Source organism: Aedes albopictus, chromosome 1 (genome assembly GCF_035046485.1).
Source record: "Aedes albopictus strain Foshan chromosome 1, AalbF5, whole genome shotgun sequence".
In the NCBI taxonomy this organism is placed as follows: domain Eukaryota; kingdom Metazoa; phylum Arthropoda; class Insecta; order Diptera; family Culicidae; genus Aedes; species Aedes albopictus.
Window position 1 is genome coordinate 318,126,436 of NC_085136.1, and position 21,676 is coordinate 318,148,111.

The 21,676-nt window shown below is 44.1% G+C and overlaps 2 protein-coding genes across 2 annotated transcripts in view; one reads left to right on the top strand and one right to left on the bottom strand.

Annotated features, from left to right (window-relative positions):
- LOC109423638 (intermembrane lipid transfer protein VPS13B-like) overlaps positions 1 to 21,676 on the top strand; it is a 60,257-nt gene that overhangs the window by 29,957 nt on the left and 8,624 nt on the right. The gene's annotated exons all lie outside the window — the stretch shown is intronic.
- Positions 100 to 16,973, bottom strand: LOC115264135 (alanine--glyoxylate aminotransferase). The gene is made up of 4 exons (XM_029867500.2): positions 16,168 to 16,973; positions 675 to 770; positions 373 to 618; positions 100 to 312 (listed from the first exon to the last, which is right to left on the bottom strand). Exons 1-4 carry the CDS (start codon positions 16,836 to 16,838, stop codon positions 144 to 146), a joined length of 1,182 nt encoding a protein of 393 aa, XP_029723360.2. The 5' UTR covers positions 16,839 to 16,973; the 3' UTR covers positions 100 to 143.

The following is a 21,676-nucleotide window of genomic DNA, read 5'->3' on the forward strand; positions in this document are numbered from 1 at the left end:
ATCTTCTCTGAACAATACAACTGATAACATAGTTTATTACCGTAAGAATCCATAATTGATCTGTCATCTAATACTCAATAATCATGTCCACGGTTGCTTTAGGAAGTAAAACTTTATTAAACCTAATCCTCAACAACCTTTGATTACATCTTGCCCTTGACCTGGACGTCGGGTTTCACCGCAGCAACCGCTTCCTGGAAAACTTGAAGAACTCGATCCACCCGTTCGGTGGTAGCGTTCTGACCCATCAATCCAATTCGGAACACCTGTCCGGCCGTAGGTCCTAGACCTCCACTGATTTCCACCAAATATCTGTAAGAAATAATCACAATCAACTTTTGAAAATTATGGTACGTTTCGTGCAACACTCACGTCTTCATGGCGTACTGGGCGACCTTGAGCCAATCCACACCCTGGGGCACCTTGATGGTCGTCACCGTCGACAGACGATCCTTGGGATCCGCATACAGCTCAAAACCACCGTCCTGCAGTCCGCGGTACAACCGCTTGGCGCAGTCCTGATGGCGAGCGATCAGTGCCGGCAGGCCTTCTTCGCAGGCCATGGCGATCGCTTCCCGGAGGCCGTACAACAGGGTGGAGGAGATGGTGTGGTGGTAGCTGTAAGGTGGAGCCGAATTATTAGAATGTTATAAGAAAAACTACTCTTCACTTACATTCTGGGTCTACCGAAGCAGCCCCAATAATCGCCGACAAGAGACATGTCCCAGTAGTACACTTTGACCTTGGAATTGCGTCGCTTGTAGCGTTCTCTGTGGAAAATCAAAGAAAAGTGTTAGATCACTCCACCGTTGAAATAATCCTGGAATGTGAGGTAAATATAAATTAACCATAATTTTATAATGTTTGTGGTCCGGTGGGAAAATAGAGTTAAAAAACTATAGAGGACGAATGTCGCTGTTGTTCCCTTTGTTCTCTTTCGCAAACATCCCGGGTATCTACCTGTCAAACTGCATACTTTTTCGCTTTGACATTTATATCCCTGCCTATCCCCGCCAGCAAAAGATGTTCCGGCAGCGACGCCAGCGACATTCTTCCTCTATAGTTTATTACCTCTATTGGTGGGAATCGAACCAACGACTCCCAATTCTCTAGACGGGTTCTTCTATTCCGCGAAGCTACGGAGTAATTTTACTGTCTCCATTCCCTAAAACTTTAAGGCGTAGAACGGAGCTCTACTCCGCTATCGCACATGGTTTGCTTCTTTTCACAATCCAAATCTTCTTAGGATGGGATTGAAGAAACATCTCAATAACATGAGGCGATTAAAAGGTGGAAGTAGCACCTTGACGATCATCTAAATTGAGGAATTGAGGAATTTTATAGTCCCGGCGAACGCCAGGACACTTTCAGGGAAATGATTGTTTTATCCGAGTTGCATAAAATACATATTAAAAGGTTGTCCTACTACACTTAAAGCCGAGTGGTTGCTTTTGTTAAACTGTTGCTGAAAACTATAATTTTTGATCCAGGATGAAGCTAAATACTAATGTGTGATGATGATGAAGATGACGAACCTCAAGGAAGATTGGGTAACCAACCCCCGTGGAAACTTTGGTCGTAATCTGACAGTGAATGGAGGGGGGAGTTGCTTCTAAATACCTTGGCGTCTGATCTGCAGGAGGAGCGGGTGTTACCGATGTTAGGGCCGACTTATCAACACATGAAGCAATGCAAACTAAATTATGCACCATGGTCCTCCGACAAGTTAGGGGGTTGGTATCCTGTTTTGGGATTAGAAGCTCAGTATGTGAAACTGGCGAATCTCTCAACTTCAAATGGAGTACCCGCTTTCTCACTGATCTACTGAAGGTTCTCTGTTTTGGTATCGTTGCGCTGTAGGAGGTGTGTTGGACAGGATTCATAGCAAGAACGTTTAGAGGTGATCATACCATCTACCAGAATAGCGTCAACACACGCGAGTTGGGAACAGCATTTATCGTGATGGACAATTTCTTTCGAGAGAAGAAACACTGAATGGAAAAAGCAAAGTGTGAGGAAATAAAATTGCTGTGCCATTCTAAAAAAAAACAACAAGGAAGTTCTACCCAACGCTCAATGCATGCCGCAACAGCTTCGTGAGGTGATTGAAAAGTGGAAGCAGCACTTCAAAGAGCACCTAGATGGCAGGAAAACGTAGGCACGGGGGACAAGGCAACGTCTACGTCAGTGCAACAGAGTACGGCAACGATTAAACTCCTACGCTGCGGGAAGTTAAGGGTTCACCAGCCAAAAACCAACTAAGCAGCTGGTGAGGATGGTATAATCAAGATAGGCCTAGAAAAGTTGGCCACCTGGCTCTACCGGGTGATACTCAAGATCTGGGGAACCGAATAGCTACCGGTAAAGTGAAATATAAGGGATACCTGCTCCATTGACAAGAGAAACGATCTTTTGGAATGTGAGTATTTAAGGGAGATTATGATGTTGAATGCCTTCTACAAAGTCTTATCCCTGATAATTTTCCATCGTCTGTCAACTAAAATGAGTTTGAGGAAATTTATCAAGCCAGCTTAATCGACGGACGATCGACAACAGATCAGATCTTCACTATACAGCAAATCCTCCATAAATGCCGTGTGTTATAACCGGAACCGCCCGAGAATTCCCAATTTCTTTCCGCGAGAAAACCGTTTCAACCATTTGGTTCAACTCTCTTTATTTTTCTAATTTTCAAAACATACTCAGTCCATCTGCAGTGTTGCCAGTAATAATTCAAATGTAATACAACACATTTCTCTTTCTACGATTTAAATGTTCACTGTGCTTCTTCACTTGCTTCTTCATACATTCATATCATAATCCTCAAAGCGCAAAGGACGCTTCGTTTCTCGCCTTGGACGAGCGATTGCTGCATCACGAACATCCGTCACAGGGATCGGTGTGCTGGCACTCAGTCCCGAAGTTGAACTTGGTGTTGCCCATTCATTGCAGCTTGGTTCGCCTGATGTATTTTCTTGGATGCTCACATCTTCACGGTTGTCGATCAGCTTCTTGAGGTGCGCAGAATTCCTCCGGTATCGTCGACCACTACTTGTTTCAACCGTAACGCTATTTCCTTGTTTCTCCACCACGGTTGCTGGCTCAGGGATGAACATCGATGATAACTTATTCTGCGGCAGTAGATTCCGCATCAAGACTCGATCCTGAACCTGAAGATCCGACTGTTGAGCATTGTGCCTGGCGTCATAGTATGTTTTCGCTGTTTGCTTGTACACCTGGTCGCGATCGCGGATGTCACCGTCTTCATCAAAGGTATCCGTTAGCTGAGGGATCCAATCTCGCAGTTTTCTACCGAAAACTAACTCGGCTGGCGAACGACCTGTAGCTGGATGACGCAACATGGAATAAACGTAATTGGCTTCTTGCAAGTCCTTTTTCCAATCAGTTCCATTCAGTTCAGCGATCCTGAGTGTCTTAAGTATGGAGCGGTTTTGGCGCTCAACTTCCCCATTACTTTGAGGCCAATACGGGGTAGTGTGGCGCAATTCGATACCAAACTGAGTGCAAAACTCTTCCATTTTACGGCTAGAAAAGTTTCGCGCATTGTCTGAGACCAGCACTGCTGGAAGTCCCATCGTCATGAACGCTTTACCCAATTTTTCAATAATGTCCTCGGTGGTGGTTGTTCGAAGAACTTCAGTTATGCGATAACGACTGTATAAGTCTACCACAACCAAAATTGAGTCACCCGAAGGAAGTGGACCCAGCATATCTATGGCCAGCACATGCCATGGCTGCTGCGGAAGCTCACGTACAGCCATAGGTTCTGGTGGCGAAGACTTGCTGACCAACTGACAGTCCAAACACGATCTAACAACCTTTTCTGCTTCTTTGTCGACATTCGGCCACCATACTTTGCTGCGGATTCGTTGTTTCGTCCTGTCAATCCCAGGGTGTCCAATGTGTGCCAGTTTCAGTACCCGCTTGCGTAGATTCATCGGTACCAAAATTCGGTCATTTCTCATAACGACGTCGTTTACAACTCCAAGTTCTTCTCGAAACGGCAAATAATGCTTCAGCTTATCCGTCCATCGACCAGTGTTCAGCGCCTCCTTTACTGCAGCAAGCTCACTATCCCTTACCGTTTCGCCAACCAGTTCCTCGATAGTCATTGCCGCAGGTGCAGAAGACTCCAAAACGGAAAGCAGCATCGATTCTCCATTCTGATCATATGTGGAACACTCTTCAAACCTCGGTAGTCTAGACAATGGATCAGCTATGTTGGCTTTTCCAGAGACGTGCACGATTTTGAACCGGAACGATTGGAGCCGCAAGGCCCAACGTTCGATTCGTGAACACTGCTTTCGTTTAGAACCAAATATCACCTTCAATGGCTCGTGATCGGTGACAAGCTTAAACTCCAATCCTCGCAGGTACGGTTCCAGTCGCTCTGTTGCCCACACGAGAGCCAGTGCCTCTCTCTCATTCTGCGCATACGCCCTTTCAGCTGCCGACAAGCCCTTACTAATATAGCAGATTGCCCTCTTTGTGCCGTTTTTCTCCTGCAACAGCACGGCTCCAATTCCGACCGGACTTGCATCCGCTATCAGGATAGTCTCGTCTTGCGGTGAGTAGTATCCGAGGTTTCGGGAATCTGCTAATACATTCTTCACGGCTTCGAAAGCAACGGTGTGCTTCCGCTCCCATTTGAAGCGAGCATCTTTGTGTAACAGCTCCCTTAGGGGCGCAGTCAATGTAGAAAGGTTTGGTATAAACTTACCGAGATAATTGATGAGGCCGAGGAAGCTCCTGAGTTCTTCGATCGTTTCCGGATTACGACAACGTCGAATGGCATCCACCTTCTCTTCTGCTGGGCTGATTCCTTCGCTGCTCAACCGATGGCCCATGAAACTAACCTCCTGACGCCCGAATTCACACTTCTTTTCATTTATCGTTATCCCGTGCTCCTTCAGCCGATCGATGACGGCTTGCAATGCTTGGTCGTGCTCTGCCTTGTTCCGTCCAAATACGAGAATATCGTCGATGAAAACTTTCACTCCTTTGATCCCGACAAGAACTCGCTCCATGATATTTTGGAAAACCTCCGACGCACAGTTCATTCCGAAAGTAAGTCTTTTATACCGGAAGTAGCCATTGTGCGAAGCGAAGGTTGTGATCACCCTGGATTCCTCCGCAAGCTCGACCTGATGAAACGCCTTGTTGAGATCAATTTTCGAGAAGTATTTGCAGTTATGCAAATGAGGAATGATGTCGTCGAATGTTGGTAGAGGGTGGTGCTGGGGAACGATTGCTTTATTGGCGTCACGCATATCAACGCAGATGCGTATCTCCTCAGGATTCCCAGCTTTCAGTCGAACAACCAAACGCGATATCCACGGTGAGTCACGAGGAGCCGGTTCAATTATATCGTGCTTGAGCAGTTTTTCCAATTCTTTCTCCACTTTAGCTTGCAGCGGAATTGGAACACGACTCTGAGTGTGTTGTACCGGTTTCACTGTAGGATCCACTTGGACAGACACAACCACATCTTTTACCTTACCGATCCTCTCGTCATCAGAACGTACAGTGCACACAGACGTATCGATTCTCAGGATTCCAAGCTTTGTTGCTGCTTTCTTCCCAAGAAGATTCGCGCCTCCCTCCTCCACAACATAAATCTTGTCGCTGATAGAAGACTCTTTAGTGGAAATCTCTGCGATGAACATTCCTTTGATGGAAAGTTTGTGACCGCCGTAGGTGAACAGTTTCTTGGTAACAGTGCCAGTTTGAAATTCCACTTTAACTTTTCTGCTCTTCAGGTACTCCCAGGCATCAGCACTAATCACATTTGCGCCGGCGCCTGAATCGATCATCCAGTCAATCCGCACTCCCCCAACCTTACACGAAGCACTATTGCTGCCATCAGAGTTCATCGCAAACACGTAGTGAACACTTTCGTCGTCCGTCTCGTCATAATTGTCCTCACTCTCCTCACTGCCGGATTCATCAGCAACCACTTGTCTCAGCTTCTTCTTGCGTCGTTTCTCCATATTTCCATCCTGGCTTTTTCGCGCTCCTGAGTCCTTTGTTTTGCAGCATCGTTTGAAGTGCCCGACGAGGTGACACTTTTCACACTTCTTATCCCGGGCTGGGCAGTCATCATCATTGGCATAGTGCCCTGCACGACCGCACCGGTAACACTCCCCCTTCGATTTCGCAATCCGATTAACTTCCTCGCTCCGCTGGAGATTTTTACGGTGCTTCGCTATGGTTTCCAGAGAACGGCCTTCATCCACAGTTTGCGCCAGTGTCAAGTTGCCTTTGGTCAGGATCTTCGCGCGCAACTCGTCCGAGTATCCTTTCTCGAAAATCTGTTCCTTGATGTTTTCCTCGAGACAGTTGCCATACTCACAAAGGCTGCCTTGTTCTCGTAAACGCAAAACGAATTTTTCGATGGACTCCTCTGGACCCTGTTCCAGATTCCGGAAGATGTGCCTCTCCCTCGGCAAACATTTTAGAGGAAGAAAATATCCATCAAGCAGCTTCACTGACTCCTGGAAGACATCCGAGCCAGCTGGTACTACGACTTCGTTCTCGCCTCGTAGGTTGAAGAAAATGTCTTGCACTTCACTACCCGCATAGTGCAGCAAGTAGGACCGCTTGCGGGCTGGATTGGTCACATTGTTGACATCCAAGAAGATGTCAAAACTCCGTTTCCACTTTTTCCACCGGCAGGATACGGTGGAAGTATCACTGGTGTCGAATTTTTGGATGCTGGAAGCTCCCGGATTATCCATTTTCTTCCGACGGAACTGTTTTCAGTCCGTTTCGCGCACTTTTCCTCGAACCACTTTTCTACTGTTTACATTTGTGCCGTCCTGCTGCTGCCTTCAGAGTTTTTGCCAATTTCTGCCGATTCACACCCGAATTCAATCAGTGTCCGTATTTAAACGATTCGCACTCAAATCCGCCGTCGATTCACCTCGGTCGCCAAATGTTATAACCGGAACCGCCCGAGAATTCCCAATTTCTTTCCGCGAGAAAACCGTTTCAACCATTTGGTTCAACTCTCTTTATTTTTCTAATTTTCAAAACATACTCAGTCCATCTGCAGTGTTGCCAGTAATAATTCAAATGTAATACAACACCGTGAATAACAGGTCTTAAGTTGGGACTCCCAACGCATTACTTGTTCATCGACTTCTACGACGGTATCGATGACAAAGAGACTGCGACAAGGTGACGGATGTCCATGCCTACTCTTCAACATTGCTCTGGAACGAGCTGGGCTCATCAGCCGGAGTACGATTTTCACGAGATTCGGTCAATTTGTGGGCTTTGCAGACGACATGGATATTTTCGCCAGAACATTTTGAACGGTGGCGAAGCTTGGTGGAAGAAACGGTGGAGAAGTTCATAGTCCTGAAAGGCCGTGCGACGAATGCGTCAAAAACAACGTACACTACCTAAGTGCAACTAAACACGACAGGATTCGTCTAGGAAGCAATGCTCTACGGACACGTGACGCGGACCATGTTTTTTGATGCATCTACAAACACTAGAAATTTTCAAGCGACATAGAAATATCAATTGGGTTCTTTAGGGGTATCGAGATTATTACATAATCGGAATCTCCGTCCAAAAATTAGTCGAAATCTAAAATTTCATAATTTTTAGTGGTCGGGAACTATTTTCAAAATGCATTTAAAGTTTGTATGGGGAAAATTTTTTGTTCGGGTCGAACTGTCATTTTATCGATTGAACTGTCATTCTATCCACGGAAATTAAAAATGTTTTGATTATTTAACCATCACAACAAAGGAACTGGAACGCAATAAAATCACGTTATACTCAGAAAAATGAGCTCTTTCGATTAGGCTATAGAAAATAGCAATATTTTATTCACTTAACAACCCAATTGACGTACGATCATCGTAAGAATTCTTGATGGTATTCTCGTAAAAGCCTTGAAACTATCACTGTAGGAAACCCTCGTGGTATCCCTGCAAGAATTCCTGAAGGAAATCCCTGCAGAAAATGTTGAAGAATTTCCTGGAGGTATTTCCGGATAACTCGCAAATAATGGAATAATGGAATAAAGCTGCGTTGAGCGCTCAACGCATACTGAGTTTGCACCGATCATATGGTTGGTGACAAAGTATGTGTCAGTCGAGCTTCAATATCAACATTCTAAAAACAATACGCGCACACTTGTTGTTCGTAGGCCGCGAAAGTGCGGGAGATCAGCATCTAAGAGCCAAAAGAGAGATAAAGTTGTGAAAGACGGACCCGGTTTAGGGTGGTGCTCCGAATCCAGTTTGACTTTCTATTCTGCAGAGTTGTAACTTGTTCTGTAGCTTAGTTGTTTGAAGCGCCGGACTAGCGATAACGGAGTCGTGGGTTCGAATCCCACCAAAACATGTGGTAATTTTTTCACAAATTTATCTCTCAATTTGCCAATTAAACGTACTTTGCCTAAAAATACTTCAAGTTTTTACGTCTATTTCAGACATACTAGCCGACTGGTATACCCGGAAAAGGGCAATAAAATCATTGTCATACCTTGAGGAATCCCTGGAAAAAATCCTGGAGAAATTCCTGGAAGAATTTCTGAAAGAACCCCTGGAGGATTTCTGGAGAAATTCCTGGAGTGATTACTGTAGAATTTTCTGAAGGAATTTCTGGAGTAAGTCCTGGAAGAATTATTGGGGAATTCCTACAGAAATACCTGGATAAATTTCCTGAGGAATTCCTGAGGAAATTGCAGAAGGAATTCCTTGAAGATTCATATGAGAAATTCCTGGAGAAGTTGCTGGAGATATTCTGAAGGAATTCCTAAATAAATTCATCCTGGGATAATTCCTGAAAGAAATTCTTGAAGGAATTCCTGGAATAAAACCTTGGTGGATTGCCTGGAACAATGCATAGAGAAATATCTGGTGGAATTCCTAAAGGAATATCTAGAGGAAATCTTGGAGGAATTTCAGGAGGAATTCCTTGAGGAATGCCTGTAGGAACTCCTGGAAGAATCTCTATCGGAATTCCTAAAGCAATCTCTAGAGGAATTTCTGTAGGAATCCCGGAAGAAATTCCTGGAAGAATCCTTAAGGAGTCCCTGCAGAAATTCCCAGAGAAATCCCTGGAATAACTCCCGAAGGAATCTCTGTAGGAATCCCTTGATGAATTCCGGGAGGAATCCCTAGACGAGGAATCCCTTGGAAGAATTTCTGAAGAAATCCCAGGAGGTCGTACTGGAGAAATCTCAGAAAGAATTCTTGAGGCAATCCTGAAGGAATATTAAGATGATTTCGTGGAGGAGTCCCTATAGCATTTCCTAAATGAATCTCTGGAGAAACCCCAGAAGAAATCCGGGAAGCAATCCCAAGAGGAATTCCTAAGGTAATCCCCAAACAATTCCTATGAATTCTGGGATTAATTCCTGGAGGCGTTTTTGAAAGAATTTCAAAACGAATTCCCGAAAAAAATCCCGAAAGGAGTTCCTGAAGGAATTTCTAAAATAACCTCTAGAGTTGTTCCTCTGAAAGTATCACAGATGAAATTCTTGATGGAATACCCTTGAGGAATACCTGAAGGAATCACTGGTGAAGTTTCTGAAGAAATTTCTGCATGAATTTCTGAGTGTGTCCCTGGAGGAATGCATTAAAAAAATCACAGATTTTTACTCTTAGCATGACGTTTGTTTGAATTATACACTAGTGAAAATTCGTGAATTTTGAGCTACCAAGCTTGTTATTTGGTAAAATTCTATGATCTAATTGATGTGGTGCTCTTAGAGAAATACTTGGCGAATTTTTTTGTGATTTTCGAGTAAAAAAGTTTGATAATTATGGATAAAATTCCAAATCAATAAAATCTAGAATAAAACAGTTTTTTTCTCCACAAAATTTTTCTGGAACTTTGGCCGAATGCCCCATTTCCCCGAATTACCCGTTTCCCTGCAAAGGGTTACATTAAATTATTTTTCGAAGTGATCCTTCCACAAAACGTTCATGATCCTACAAATTAGCTTGTTCAAGAATTTTCCAACCTAAAGCTAGGAAGTCATTAAAGTTAGAGCATTCGTCATTGACATCATCATTGAAAATTCGAAAGCAGTTTTCTCGCTCAAAACTTGAATGTTTGCTTTGAAAATATATTCACTGTACTCCGTTCTGTATCCGCAATACAGTGAATACATTTTCACTGCGGAATTTTCAGCTTTGATCAAGAAAACTGCTTTCGAATTTTCAATGATGACGATTATGTCAATGACGAATCCTTCAACCTTAAGGACAGAATAGTTATAGAAAGAACGAGCACCTATGAAAAAAGGTGCATTATTTCCATTTTTCATTCAGCTGTTTTTGCCTAAAGCATTTTTTTTTTCATTTATTTAGTTCACATCAAATTCATGATAATACTGAATCAACAATTTGCCGCCATAATACTCGATTTGCAGCTGCAGCTCTCCATCCTCGGTCACGCCCAACACTCGCCAGATCACGCTCCACCTGGTCCGCCCATCGTGCTCTCTGCGCTCCACGCCTTCTTGTGCCAACCGGATCAGTTGCAAACACCAGCTTTGCAGGGTTGTTGTCCGGCATTCTTGCAACATGCCCTGCCCACCGTATCCTTCCGGCTTTGGCCACCTTCTGGATGCTGGGTTCGCCGTAAAGTGCAGCGAGCTCGTGGTTCATTCTTCTCCGCCACACACCGTTCTCCTGCACACCGCCGAAGATCGTCCTTAGCACCCGTCGCTCGAAAACTCCGAGTGCTTGCAGGTCCTCCTCGAGCATCGTCCATGTCTCGTGTCCGTAGAGAACCACCGGTCTTATTAACGTCTTGTACATGGTACATTTGGTGCGGGGGTGAATCTTTTTTGACCGCAGTTTCTTCTGGAGCCCATAGTAGGCACGACTTCCACTGATGATGCGCCTTCGTATTTCACGGCTCACGTTATTGTCAGCCGTTAGCAAGGAACCGAGGTAGACGAATTCTTCTACCACCTCGAAAGTATCCCCGTCTATCGTAACATTGCTGCCAAGGCTTGTCCTGTCTCGCTCAGTCCCACCTACCAGCATGTACTTTGTCTTAGCCGCATTCACCACCAGTCCGACCTTTGCTGTTTCACGTTTCAGGCGGGTGTACAGTTCTGCCACCGTTCCAAATGTTCTGGCAATAATATCCATATCATCCGCAAAACAGACAAATTGGCTGGATTTCGTGAAGATCGTACCCCGGCTGTTGAGCCCGGCTCGTCGCATAACACCTTCCAGGGCGATGTTGAATAGTAGGCAGGAAAGTCCATCACCTTGTCGTAGTCCCCGTCGAGATTCAAATGAACTGGATAGCTCACCCGAAATCCTTACGCTGTTCTGCACACCGTCCATCGTTGCTCTTATCAGTCTAGTCAGCTTCCCGGGAAAGCTGTTCTCGTCCATAATTTTCCATAGCTCTGTGCGGTCGATACTGTCGTATGCCGCTTTGAAGTCGATGAACAGGTGGTGCGTTGGGACCTGGTATTCACGGCATTTCTGGAGGATTTGCCGTACGGTGAAGATCTGGTCCGTTGTCGACCGGCCGTCGATGAAACCGGCTTGGTAACTTCCCACGAACTCATTTACTTTAGGTGAAAGACGACGGAAGATGATCTGGGATAGCACTTTGTAGGCGGCATTCAAAACGGTGATCGCTCGAAAGTTCTCACACATTAACTTGTCGCCTTTCTTGTGGATGGGACAGATTATCCCTTCCTTCCACTCCTCCGATAGCTGTTCGGTTTCCCAGATCTTGACTACTAACTGGTGCAGACAGGTGGCCAACTTTTCCGGGCCCATCTTGATGAGTTCTGCTGCGATACCGTCCTTACCAGCCGCTTTGTTGTTTTTGAGCCGGTGGATGGCATCCTTAACTTCCCTCAGCGTGGGAGTTGGTTCGTTCCCGTCCTCTGCTGCACCAACATAGTCATTTCCTCCGCTGCCTTGGTCCTCCGTGCCTACATTCTCTTCGCCATTCAGGTGCTCGTCGAAGTGCTGCTTCCACCTTTCGATCACCTCACGTTTGTCCGTCAGGAGGCTCCCTTCCTTATCCCTGCATATTTCGGCTTGCGGCACGTAGCCTTTGCGGGATGCGTTGAGCTTCTGGTAGAACTTGCGTGTTTCCTGTGAACGGCACAGCAGTTCCATTTCCTCGCACTCCGCTTCTTCCAGGCGGCGCTTTTTCTCCCGGAAGAGACGGGTCTGCTGCTTCCGCTTCTGTCTGTATCGCTCCACATTCTGTCGGGTTCCATGCTGCAGCATTACCGCCCGCGCTGCATCCTTCTCCTCCAGAACCGCTCTGCACTCCTCGTCGAACCAATCGTTTCGTCGACTCCGTTCTACGTACCCGATTGTGCTCTCGGCTGCGTTGTTGATGGCTGCTTTCACTGTACTCCAGCAGTCCTCTAGAGGGGCCACATCGAGCACACCCTCGTCCGGCAACGCTGCCTCGAGATTCTGCGCGTATGCGGTGGCGACATCCGGTTGCTTCAGTCGCTCTAGATCGTACCGGGGCGGCCGCCGGTAATGTACGTTGTTAATAACGGAGAGTTTTGGGCGAAGTTTAACCATCACCAGGTAGTGATCGGAGTCGATATTAGCGCCACGATAGGTCCTGACGTCGATAATGTCGGAGAAGTGCCGTCCATCAATCAGAACGTGGTCGATTTGCGATTCCGTTTGTTGTGGTGATCTCCAGGTGTAACGATACGGGAGGCTGTGCTGGAAGAAGGTGCTACGAATGGCCATGTTCTTGGAGGCGGCGAAATCGATGAGGCGTAGGCCATTTTCGTTCGTCAGCTGGTGGGCGCTGAACTTTCCAATCGTCGGTCTGAATTCCTCCTCCTGGCCTACCTGAGCGTTTAGATCCCCTATGATGATCTTGACGTCGTGGTTTGGGCAGCGGTCGTACTCGCGTTCGAGCTGCGCGTAAAATGCGTCTTTGTCATCATCAGTGCTTCCGGAGTGAGGGCTGTGCACGTTTATTATGCTAATGTTGAAGAATCGGCCCTTGATTCTCAACCTGCACATTCTTTCGTCGATCGGCCACCAACCGATCACGCGCCTCTGCATGTCGCCCATCACTATAAAAGCTGTTCCCAGCTCACGTGTGTTGCCGCAACTCTGGTAGATGGTATGATTACCTCTAAACGTTCGCACCATAGATCCTGTCCAACACACCTCCTGCAGCGCTACGATTCCGAATCCGCGGTCCTTCAGTATATCGGCGAGTATGCGGGTGCTCCCGATGAAGTTGAGAGATCTGCAGTTCCACGTACCGAGCTTCCAATCGCAAGTCCCTTTTCGTCGCTGTGGTCGTCGCCATTGGTATCGGTTCGCATTCTTCTCTTGTTGATTTTCCGGTGCTAGTCTTTTTTACGGCTGGCTCGCAGGGCCTGACACCAACCCACTAACCCAGGGAGCTGGGCTTACCTTCCCGGAAGCTACGGGTTCTGCATTGGCATTTCCTCCAACTACAGTGCTAAATAGCTAGGCTCGATTGCCTAAAGCAATCAGTAATAAAACTCGCCTATAAAATAAAAAAGAGTGCATCATACATAATCCAGGGAAATAGGTCATTCTGGGAAAATCCCATTTGGGGAACCGAAATACGAGGAAAAGTAACAAAATCCTAAAAATGATGTATCATTTTTTTATTCTCTTATGCTTAGCCGCCACGCTGATTATTAATCACACCCTATTCAATAGTTTGAAGTCACAGACTTTGTTTAAAAAGGTCTTGTTTCAACAAAGAGTTTAATGATGAGTTTAGAAATGAATTGTTTAAGGAAATTGTTGGTTTCTTATTTATCAGTAACCCTGAGTTCTATTCAAACTCTATCTCTTTTATGGACGGCCGCATGCCAATTTAAAACTCCTAAGATATTAGGTTTTTCGCACCACGATGGTATAGTGCACGTTCGTCGTCCCGGGAATGAGAACTAATTGAAAACAAATTGAGTTATTTAGATATCACGAATTTAGAAAACAAAGTGAGTTTTCATTTTGTATGACTTAAGTGTTAACATAACAAAAATGATAACAAAATAATGTACTGGAATATCTAATTGAAATCAGAATGAGTTCTTATTGATAACAAATTGATATCTCTTTTTGTTATCTGCATTTTACGACTTGATATCATACGCAGTTCTCAGGGAGTTATCAAATCTAAAGGGTAATAACTAAAAATTAATAACAAATTTAGTATTCATTTTGATATTTTATTAGGCTTTAATTTACATGAATAAATAACAATTTAAATTAGATTTTATTTTAAATTTAGAAGAATGTCGTGATTGATACGATATCATCAGAATATGGCATAGATATGCAGCATAACTATACCATGATTCAAATAAAAGATTAATGATAGACATTGAAGTGACAAAGAAAAGTAAATTTGGAGTCAAAAGACAACTGCCCTTAACCTTCCGTAACTCGCGCGGTTGACTACCTGCGTCAGCACCACGCTAATGCTGAGTACAAAACGCGAGATTTTTTCAACGTGTTGTACAAAATACAACAGCGCGATCGCTCGAGGGTTAATATTTTTGTATAGGTAATTATATTTCAGCTTTTCCTTCTGATTATATGCACTGCAGCAAAACAAATGTGGGAGATGTTCATGACATCCCAGAGCCACATCGGGCATCGGGACTCAAATTGAATGACATCGAGCAATGAATTGAGTCGCATTCGGCTTCTCGGCTTTTTCCCTCGTTACCCGGGGAAAATGATGACATTGAAAATATAAGGCATCCGATAGGAAAATATTTTACTACAACAATTCTATCGGGTATGGCATAATGTCGTTCAGCATAGTCTTTTGGCATAATGGCCAAATGGCATAATCTGGCATAATAGTCGATTGGTAAAATGGCCGTTTGGCATAACAATAAGTGAAATGGCATTTATCATTTTCATGTATGATAAATATCTGTGTTATTTTCAAAACTTCAAACATCACGAGATTCATCATTTTGGTACGGAGCTACAATGAATCCTTTTTCGCGCGAGAATACTTTATAAAGGTAAAATATGTGACCTTCAACAGTAGAATGACCGTGAATTACTTCGGTTGGCCATATCTAACTTCATTTGCCTTTAATATAGAATTTACAAATTTAAAAATATTTGGCAATATGTTTAGATTGGAATAACTAATATCCATATCTGGGAACTTTTGTATTCTGGGTAGTTTTGTTCTCTTCGTCATGGAAGGCTTTTTGAAACCTGTTGAATTCAAAGTTGGCCTCAAATCTTTCCCAACCAAGCTATACAACCAAGTTTCAGGCAACTTGGCCGATGAATATCCCCTCATAACGAAGAGAACAAACCTGTCGATAATATCCAGTCACCCTAAAAATACTTACTAAAGTTCAAGCCAATTTAAATCAATAGCATGACCATCATTACCCAGAATCAGCAAATTATAAATTTTGTGTCAATATGTAAGTAAAATAGTCTGATAGATTTAACAAATATTTTGTGAATATAATTAAACCTTTTTTGGATTTATGAAATCAAATCTTGTTATCATTGAGTTTTTGAAATGATAACAAAATGATATCTCAATTTGATATTAAATAAAAACAATTCGGAAAGAAAACTTATTTTGATTTCATTTTGTTATCAATAACAAAATGAGTTATCAATTTGTTATAGGTTTGTTCTCATTCCCTGCTCGGGGTGCCTGTCTGGGTCATATTGACCCCAACATCCTACTAGGGTTAAGAAGTGTGTTATCAGTGTAATTTTCTCATTTAAGTGATAAAATATAACACATTGCTTACCTATAGACGATATGAATAGGTCATCATATAAAACGCAATGATGCATTTAAAAATGGCTTTTTTGCCTTATAATATACTGAAAAATTAAGACAGAACTCCACCAATGCAGTTAATCTTGACATTGTTTACGCATTCAAACACGTTATCTGTTGAACAACAGCGCGCAAAAATAAAATGCAGACAAACACTGATTGTTCTCACAGCTTGCCAACGAAAGCCATCAGCCGCCGGTCTGTGGTAGCAATCAAACTTATAACCGCATTCACCTTTGATAAGGTCCCCCAATTCAACGCGCGTACCTTCTTTCCATGGTGGGACAAGATAATATTGTAATCTCCCACCAGCGGCGATGCGACACGTCGCGAAATACTTACACGGCTCTGTGGCTGAACGAAACCGGTGTGATACCGGGCGGCGCTCCGAGCACCTTCTGCGATCCGGTGTACATGGCATCGATCTCCCAGCGGTCCATGAACATCGGTGCACCTCCCAGCGAGGCCACCGTGTCCACAATCAGCAGACAATTGTGCTGATGGCATAGAGCCCCAACACCCTCCAATGGTTGCAGAACTCCCGTAGAAGAATCACCCTGCGTCAGGAACAGTACCGAAGGTTTGTGAAGCACCAGGGCAGCCCGAATTTCCTCCAAGCTAAGCGATTGACCAACTTTGGATTTGACGATCTGCACATCGGCACCGTATCGCGCGGCCATGTCGGCCGATCGATCACCCCAATGACCGGTATGACCGATCAGTATCACGTCTCCGTCCTCGAGCAGATTGCACAGAGTTGCTTCCATACCACCGTGGCCGGACGCGCTAAGGCAGAATGTGGCGACGTTGTTCGTTTGGAACAGGTACCGGACGCCCTCCTTGATGTCGTCCATGATTTTGAGCGTTTCCGGGTGCAAGTGACCGAGAATGGGCCGGGACATGGCATCCAAGACCCGCTGAGGGGCATTTGATGGCCCAGGGCCCATTAGCAGTTTGTTGGGCGTAACGAGTGGCTCCCGAAGGACCGCCGGTGCCGTGATTTTATATTCCATATTGTGACGAAGTTGTTTCACTTTTTATTTCCTCCCTCACCACTGCTCACTGCTGGATGAATGATTAGGTGCTCACTTTTACTACACGTCGCACTAAATTGCTTGTTCAGAACTGAATGAGCGGATGGGCGGCTAGTGGACCGGTTTTATGCTCTCTTGCGCGTGTTTCGTCATCAGCGTGGCGGGCAGTGCTGCCGTTTGCTTGAAGCTTGAAACGTACGTTGAAAAGAAAACGATAGTTTTGAAAAAGAATGGATACGCAAGCGGGTACGCTTCATGATAATTTCTTTATGAATTAGCTCTATAGAAGATCACAGACAAACAGACGTAACACTTCGAACATTTTTCGATTCATATCATAGTCACGGAAACATATTCGCCCAATGCTAAAATGACTAAGTTTGGCCGACCATCAACTAGGTGGCGGTAGTGAGCAAACGTCAAACTCGAACAAAAACGATGTGAGCGCCACAGGTGGGTAGTTGGCCAACTATCAAATTTTGAAAAAGATCGTTAAATCGAAGTACGATGGGAATTATCAGAGTGTTACGTCTGTTTGTCTGTGAGAAGATTATAACCCATAGAAGTTTTTTGGTCTACAATTGAATATATTCCTGTATAACATCCTTGATGGATAAATGTCTAGCAGCATTTCTGCGAAAATCACAAAAAAAAATCATCGGTGGGCTCTGATCGCCCAGCAAATATTTTTGATAAATATGTGAATAATTTCCCGTATGAGATTCATTGCACAAAATCACAATTAGGATTACACAACACATACGGGGCCGTCCATAAACCACGTGGTCATTTTTTGGGAGATTCCGATCCCCCCCTGCGTTGTTTTTTATTTATACAAAAAAAATTATGGACCGTGGTCTTTGCCTTAACGCAAAGCATACAAATTGACTGGATTTTGTGAAAATCATCCCCGGCTGTTACACCTTCCAGAGCGATGTTGAAGAGTTGGCATGAGAATCCGTCACGTTGACGCAGTCTCCGGCGAGATTCGAATGAGCTGGATAGTTCACCCGAAATCCTTGCGCAGTTTTGCACACCGTCCATCGTTGCTTTAATCAGTCTAGTCAGCTTCCCACTGGGAAGTTCCCAGGAGAGCCGTTTTCGTTCATGATTCTCCATAGCTCTGTGCGTAACGCTAAAATCGACATTTTTCAACCCCCCTTCCTCCTCCGTAACGCTTTTTTGTATGAAAACTAGCGTTGGACAATTTTGAACCGATGTTCGCAACATCGATGTTTTTGTTCCGATTAATCGATTTTTTGAATCGATGTTGAAGCCCCACGAAATCGACTGAATCGATTTTTTACTTTCGATTCAAAAATATTAAATTTCTTTTTTTTAGAATGATTCCAAATGGTTTCCAAACATTTTTTTTTTGGTGACCGTCTCAGAATTCTAGGTGAATGCTTCTTAATAATGTGTAAGATCCCCTCTTAGGATGCCTCTCAGGGTTATGGGGCAATCTGAGGAGGTTTCTAATGGGATGTCTCTCAATACTGCAGGAGAATTTCTCTCACGATTCTAGGAGAATACCTCTCAGGAGGAAAAACTTCTCTCAGGTTTCTGAGAGAATCCATCACAAGATTCCGGGAGAATCCATCTCGGGAATTTGAAGAAATCCCTCAGGATTCTGGAAGAATTCCTCTAAAGATTCTGAGAGAATCCATGTCAGAAAACTGAAGTATATAATCCTTCTTGGGGATTTAAGCTACCCATTTCAGGTTACAGGGTTATTTATTTTAAGTTTCTTGGGGAATTATCCTAGGAATCCGAACATCTTTTTTGTGAGGATCTCTCTTAGTATTTTAGATGAATTTATCTCAAGAATGTGGAAGAACCGCTCTTGGAATTCCTCGCAGGATTCTGGGAGAATTCATCTTAGGATTCTGGGATAATCCTATTCAGGGTTCTGGGATAATTCCTCCTAGGATTCTTGAAAATTCCAAGGGAAAGCTTATCTTAGGATTCTGAGCAGGGATGCCAGATGATTTTTTGAAAAATCTGTTTCACTATTTTAAAAAATCTGTATCCCATACAAAATTTGGGTGAAAAATCTGTATCCTACACAAAAATAAAATAGCCTCTCTAGTTCAAAAATATGTATTTTAAATAAAACGAAATCTGTATGGATGCTTAAAGCACCTTAAAGAAGATTTGATGTGGCTTCGACGGATTGTCGCAAAGTCTCAAGAGGAATTCTCCCAGAATCCTGTTATAGATTGTCTCAGAATCAGGGATGCCATAAATACAGATGAATCTGAATTATACAGATTTTAAGATGAAGATATAATGAAGCCGCACCTTAAATTTTCAAGAGCACAAATCTGAAGAACCGACTGTCAGTTTGCGCTGACAAGTTGATCGATTGGTCACCACCAGCGGGTAACCAATCCATCATCTTTTCAGCACAAACCGACTTTTGGTTCTTCAGATATGTGCTCTTGAAAATTTAAGGTGCGGCTTCATTATATCTTCATCTTAAAATCTGTATAATTCAGATTCATCTGTATTTATGGCATCCCTGATTCTGAGACAATCTATAACAGGATTCTGGGAGAATTCCTCTTGAGACTTTGCGACAATCCGTCTCATAGAAATGGGGTTATCTCTCTAGGAAAATCCTTAATAAAATTCAGAGACATTTCCTACCAAGATACCGGAAGAGTCTTGCTTTCTTACCTAGATGTTCTAGAATGTCACTCAGGATTTTGGTGTATTTTCAGCATTCTGAAGAAATCCCTCCTGTCAGAATTCTTAAGGAATTTCTTAAAAGATTCTGCGGGAATTTATCCCAGTACTATATGGGAATACTTCTCAGAGGAATCTCAGGATTTTTCTTTTGATTCAAAATTATTATTTACCTTTTTTTAGAATGCACTACATATCTCATCTTCATATCCATTTTCGCATCATATTCATGAAGTGTTTGATGTGCAATCTCAAATGTTGATATTGAATTTATTTAGACAAATAAAACATACCATGAACTTAAACTACATGCTGCAAACGAATCATATTATAGTTTTGTAATATGTTATAATATCGAATCGTTGTGAAAACATCGATTCAAAGCATTCGATTGAATCGGTGAATCGATTCTGCTGATCCGATTCGAATCGATTCACAAAAATCGATGTCTCAGCCAGATTGCCCAATGCTAATGAAAACCCTAAAACACAGACAAACAGACGTAACACTCTGATAATTCCCATCGTACTTCGATTTAACGATCTTTTTCAAAATTTGATAGTTGGCCAACTACCCACCTGTGGCGCTCACATCGTTTTTGTTCGAATTTGACGTTTGCTCACTACCGCCACCTAGTTGATGGTCGGCCAAACTTAGTCATTTTAGCATTGGGCGAATATGTTTCCGTGACTATGATTTGAATCGAAAAATGTTCGAAGTGTTACGTCTGTTTGTCTGTGCCTAAAATTTGTGTATGTGCCGTAACGCCCGGCCGTACTTTCCCCCGTTGCCGTGGTCTCTCGTGCCTACGTTCTTCACGACATTCAGGTGTTCATCGAAGTTCTGGTTCCTCCTTTCGATCACCTCACGTGCATCCGTAAAGAGGCTTCCGTTCTTATCCCTGCATATTTTGGCTCGCGGTACGAAGCAATTGGTAGATGCGTTGAGCTTCTGGTAGAACTTTCGTGTTTCCTGGGAACCGCAAAGCAAGTCTATTTCATCGCACTACGCTTTTTCCAGGCGATGTCTGCTGTTTCCGGCTTCTGTTTGTAACGTTCCACGTTCTGCCGGGTTTCTTGCTGCAGCATTATCACCCGCGATGCGACCTTTTCTCCTCCCAAATCGTTTTACACTCCTCGTCGAACCATTCGTTCCATGGAGTTTTTTCCACGTACCCGATGGTGCTCTCGATTGCGTCGTTGATAGCTGCGTTTTCTCCAGCAGTCCTCTAAAGCCACATCGAGCTCACCCTCATCTGGTAACACTGTCTCGATATTCTGCGTGTATGCTGAAACGACCGGATGGTTGTTTCAGTCGCTTTAGGTTACACATATGCACGCCGGTACCGTGCGTTGTTGATTACGAAAGTGAGAAATCTCCAGCTGTAACGATAAGGGAGACTGCGTTGGAAAAACGTGCTTTCGATGAGTCGTAAGCCGTTTTCTTTCGTCAGCTGGTGGGCGCCGAACTTTCCAATTGTCGGTCTGAGCTCTTTCTTCTGACCTACCTGGTCGTTTAGGACTCCTTGATGATCTTGACGTCGTGGCTAAGGCAGCGATTGTACTCGCATTCGAGCTGAAGAATGCGTAGAATGCGTCCTTGTCATCATCAGTGCTTCCGGAGTGTGGGCTGTGCACGTTCATTATGCTGATGTTGATGAGTCGGCCTTTGATTCACAACGTACACATTCTTTCGTCGATCAGTCACCAACCGATCACGGCCCTCTGTATATCACCTATCACGATGAAAGCTTTTGTCAGCCTGCGTGTGTCGTCGCAGCTCTGGTAGATGGGATGATTACCTCTAAACATTCGCACCATGGATCCCGTCCAACACACCTTCTGCAGCGCTATGATGCCGAACCCGCGGTCATTCAGTAGATCGACGAGTATGCGGGTGCTCCCAATGAAGTTGAGAGATCAGCAATTCCACGTACCGAGTTTCCAAACAAAGTTTTTTTTTGTTCGCTGTAGTCGTTGCCGGTGGTCTCAGTTCGTATTATTCTGTTGTTGATTTCTGGAGAACCATAGTGTAGAGCTGAGCTTCCCTGGCACTTGATCGTCGATCAGCCACCCCTAATATGGGGGTCAGACGCTGTTATATACCGCTCCTCCTGGAGAACAGACGCT

What these genes read in the sequence shown, in the direction of transcription:
- LOC115264135 (XM_029867500.2), bottom strand. Translation starts at nt 16,838, where the DNA reads ATGGAATATAAAATCACGGCACCGGCGGTCCTTCGGGAGCCACTCGTT. An exon ending in TCGTTCAGCCACAGAGCCGT is followed by an intron (nt 771 to 16,167) that starts GTAAGTATTTCG and finishes GATTTTCCACAG; the next exon opens with AGAACGCTACAAGCGACGCA. An exon ending in TGCTTCGGTAGACCCAGAAT is followed by an intron (nt 619 to 674) that starts GTAAGTGAAGAG and finishes TCCACCTTACAG; the next exon opens with CTACCACCACACCATCTCCT.